Source organism: Notothenia coriiceps, unplaced genomic scaffold (assembly GCF_000735185.1).
Source record: "Notothenia coriiceps isolate Sejong01 unplaced genomic scaffold, NC01 NC01_scaffold00003315, whole genome shotgun sequence".
NCBI lineage: Eukaryota > Metazoa > Chordata > Actinopteri > Perciformes > Nototheniidae > Notothenia > Notothenia coriiceps.
Genome location: NW_011336016.1, coordinates 235,205 through 239,577, shown reverse-complemented (window position 1 = coordinate 239,577; position 4,373 = coordinate 235,205). Strand labels below are relative to the sequence as shown.

Genomic DNA, 4,373 nt, shown 5'->3' with positions numbered 1-4,373 from the left:
AGAGTGTGTATGTGTGTGTGTGTGTGTGTGTGTGTGTGTGTGTGTGTGTGTGTGTGTGTGTGTGTGTGTGTGTGTGTGTGTGTGTGTGTGTGTGTGTGTGTGTGTGTGTGTGTGTGGTGCGTGCGTGCGTGCGTGCGTGCGTGCAGTTAAAAGTTTGGACACACCTTCAAATATGAAGTTTTTTATTTATTCTAATTTGTTCTACTTTGTAGGTTAGTACAGAAGGCATCAAAACCATGAAAGAACATATATGGAGTTATCTAATTAACAAAAAAGTGTTAAAAATCCAGAATATGATTTTTATTTGATATTCATCAAAGTAGCCCCCTTTTGCCTTGATGACAGCTTTGCACACTCTTGGTTTCTCTCAGTCAGCTTCAGGAGGTAGACGCCTGGAATGGTTTTCAATGAACACGTGTGCCTTGTCAAGAGTCAATTTGTGGAATGACTTGCCTTCTTAATGTGTTTGAGACCATCAGTTGTGTTGTGCAGAGGTAGGGTTAGTGCACAGTGGAGAGCCCTATTTGACTACTGTTGTAATCCATATTATGGCAAGAACGACTTCACTCGGTAAAGAGAGACGACCGTCCATCATCACTTTAATAAATGAAAGCCAGTCGATCAGGAAAATGTCAAGAACTTTGAATTTATCCTCAAGTGCAGTCGCAAAAACCATCAAACGCTATGATGAAACTGGCTCTCATGAGGACCCCCCCCCCCAGGAAATGAAGAGCAAGAGTTACCTCTGCTGCAGAGGATAAATATACAAGAGTTACCAGCCTCAGAAACCGCACATTAAAGCACCTCAGATTAGAGCCCACATAAATGATCACAGAGCTCAAGTAGCAGACAATCTCCACATCCACTGTTCAGAGGAGACTGCATGAATCAGGCCTTCATGGTCCAATTGCTGCAAATATCCACTACTGAGGATGAAGAACAAGAAGAAGAGAATTGTTTGGGCCAAGAAACACAAGGACTGGACATTAGAAAGTGGAAATCTGTACTTTGGTCTGATGGGTCCAGATTTTAGATTTTTGGTTCCAACTGCCGTGTCATTGTGAGGCGCAGAGAAGTCGAGCGGATGGTTTCTGCATGTGGTTCCACCGTGAAGCATGGAGGAGGAAGTGTGATGGTGTGGGGGGGCTCTGCTGGTGACACGGTTGGTGATTTATTCAGAATTCAAGGCACACTTAACCAGCATGGCTAACACAGCATTCTGCAGTAGCCAGCAAAATATAAATCATATTCTGGATTTTTTTTTGAACACTTTTTTGTTAACTAGATAATTCCATATGGGTTCTTTTATAGTTGTGACTTTTGACTGGTACTGTATGTGCAAAGTGAGGTTTATACGGCGGTTTATAAAAACAAGTATTTGTATATAAGATATATATAGTTGAAAACTGTGTATGTTGTCGTACCCGAACCCTTTGATACTTGCAGAAAATTATTCTGGAATATCCGTTTTGCCCTAAATCACTTTTTATGCTCTAATCTCTGCAGCTGAGTCACTAAAACGTCCTTAGCATGTCACAGTGAAAACATTTTTTCCCCAGACACAAGTTTATTAAAGGCCCTGTTCCTGCACACCTGCATATCTAGGCTCGTGGCTGTTTATAAAAAAAAAATGTATGTGTTTATAGAATTTTTATGTTCCCACCTGTGGTGCTTTCAGTATTGTCAAATAGACAGCTGTTTAAATTGTGTATGACCAATGAACATGTATAACATAACACTGGAGATTGACCATCTGAATCAAAGATTTGCAATAAATGGTGCTCTTTTCTCACAAAAGAACAATATTAGTAAAGTCATTTATTTCATTATATTTACTTACAGATAAAGCCAGAATCATGTTCGGATATCTTGAGTTGTAGTTAATATTTTGTTGTCAGGACTTTACTATTATTTGATCAAGTAGCTTATTTAGATTGATACGTAGATCAGAGCAGAAGCATTTCCTGGTTTATAGGTGCCTCACAGCTTGGCTTTCTGTTTCCTACGGACCGTCCCTGTGATGCTGCCTGAAGGGTTATCCAAGGCAAGAAGAACCTGTGAGGGGAAAAGCATTACAGTAAGTAATAGTAAATAATAAAAAAACTAGTAAACAACTCAGCTTAAAACATATTTTTTTATAACAGAGCTTACTTCATCTTTGTTGTTGATCCCCATTTTCGTCATGTCTATGGTGATGTAATGCTGGTTGGGCATGACCATCTCTATTTCATCAACCTAAAAGACAGAACACTTACAGCATGAGTTTGTCTGAATGAGCTTGTTGGGCATGTGGCATAATATTGAACTCAACATTGTTTTATTGGATGTTAAACAAATCTACAAATGTAAGTGCTTAAACTATGCATTCCTTTATCTGTTGTAGATGCATGATACAGAATGTGTACCATACAGTCACTGATGTTGTGTGCAAAAGTAATCAGGAATGTTTAACCCACTTATTGGAGTTATTGTTTTATGCACCACCTGTGTCGAGAAACTCTGGTCGCAAAATAACCTTTCTCAAACTTTTCCATGTTGAGGCCTCGAATGTGATTATTGGGCTTTGAAAGTCCTTGGATTATAAGTTTTAGTTTAAAAGGAGTCGTAGCCCATTTTTCTTTTTAAATGAGTATTGTGGACAATTTGGTATGTTCATAATCCGTGTATCTACCGTCCAATTGTTTTTCTTTATTAAACACGTGAACGGAAGAGCGTCTGAGAGGCGTTTTTGCTTTTTACTTTTTACCTTACTGGAGCGAGGGGCGGGGCGAAACTCACGGAAGTGATTTCAAAAAAAAAAGCACTCGTTTGCTAAAATCACACTTTGAATCACTACAGTATCCTGCTGAAGGAATGGTGATTATTATAAACAAGGGGAATTTAGCGATCACAACGAAAACGGCTAAGACACATATTGAGCCCAGAAAATGAATGTTATTAAGGGCTGTAAATATAATAAGCCTCTGTCTAAAATGGACAACATTGTTAGGAGATTTAAACTATACAGCGGTTCTGCACTGCGGTCACTCAGCCGTCTCTCGAGTTTGCTTTTTCAAATCAGCCGCTCTTTATTTTTCCTGCTATATTTGACGAGTGATACAAATATTTGTTACCANGCTCCAAAAAAGGCATATAACCTGGCCGGTTTAGCCAGTGTGTATTTCTTCAAGCACCACAAGATTCATAGTTTATAAAGTACAATTCTGGGCCATTGATTGTGTTATTTTTCCAAACAGATAAAAAAATGCCTGTTTTTGAAGCCTTAAAATGGTGCAGGAAAAGGACTTTACATTGTATTATACTTAAAGACAGGACTATTTAAGAGAAGAGGAAAAAGGAAAGAAAATTGTTATAATGGGTGATGTAACATTAATGACAGACATAATATAAGGTCCTTGGCACTCAGACTCTATAGAGGGGTCATTTTGTGATCATGGGGCATCACCCTTGTATACAGCATCAGGACAATATCATATGGAGTCAGACACTGTAATTGTGCTGGAGGCGTTGACTGGGACTGATGGAAGGATGAGGCTGATGAGACTGAAGAATCTGCGAGGAACGAACTAGCAGCTGAGAAATAATCATATATTAAAAGACGGCAGCATCATAAGAGGGCAACCAGAGTGACAGAGTGTATCAGTGTGCAGTCTACCATCCTCTTAAAATACTCTGTCCAACAATATCAGTCTCATGAAGAAAGGTTTTTTTAACGCTTATTCAAAAATAGCAGAGAAACATGCANGAAATATTGCTGATATCAAGTCTACCATCCTCTTAAAATACTCTGTCCAACAATATAAGTCTCATGAAGAAAGGTTTTTTTTTTAACATTTATTCAAAATAGCAGCTCAGGAGGTCATTGACAGAGGACTACTGGAAAAGTACAAAGTAAGTACTTCATAGTAGCCTACTTGTGGGGGTAGTTTCACTAGTACTGAGTCCAACAGGATCAATCTCATGAAGAACTAATGGAAACAAAAAATAATTCCCTCATCAAACTTAGCAGAAGTGGCTTGATTTTGTTCTCAGCAGGGGACTTTGAGAGAGGATTTCTCAAAAAATACACAGTAAAAGTACTTCAATGTATTGTTGGTAGTAGGCTCACTAATNAAAGTACACAGTAAAAATACTTCATTTTATTTTTGGTAGAAGTCAAACTAGTACCGAGTCCAAGAGTGTCAGTTTCCTTAAGAACTTATGGTAAAAAATATCTGTATCAAATATAGCAGGAATAATGAAGAGCAGCTGATTTGAAAAAGCAAACACGAGAGGCGGCTGAGTTGACCGCAGTGCAGAATCGCTGTGTAGTTTAAATCTCCTAACAATGTTGTCCATTTTAGAAACAGGCTTATTATATTAACAGCCCTTAA

General features: G+C 38.5%; 1 protein-coding gene across 1 annotated transcript in view; it reads right to left on the bottom strand.

Annotated features, from left to right (window-relative positions):
- Window positions 1-1,800: 1,800 nt before the first annotated feature.
- Window positions 1,801-4,373, bottom strand: part of uox (urate oxidase) — a 9,208-nt gene continuing 6,635 nt past the window's right edge. Inside the window, exons 7-8 of the mRNA XM_010766433.1 lie at window positions 2,152-2,235; window positions 1,801-2,055 (exon numbers count right to left, since the gene is read on the bottom strand). Coding sequence (XP_010764735.1) covers window positions 1,981-2,055; window positions 2,152-2,235 — 159 coding nt within the window. The 3' untranslated portion in view covers window positions 1,801-1,980. The remainder of the gene's footprint in view (window positions 2,056-2,151; window positions 2,236-4,373) is intronic.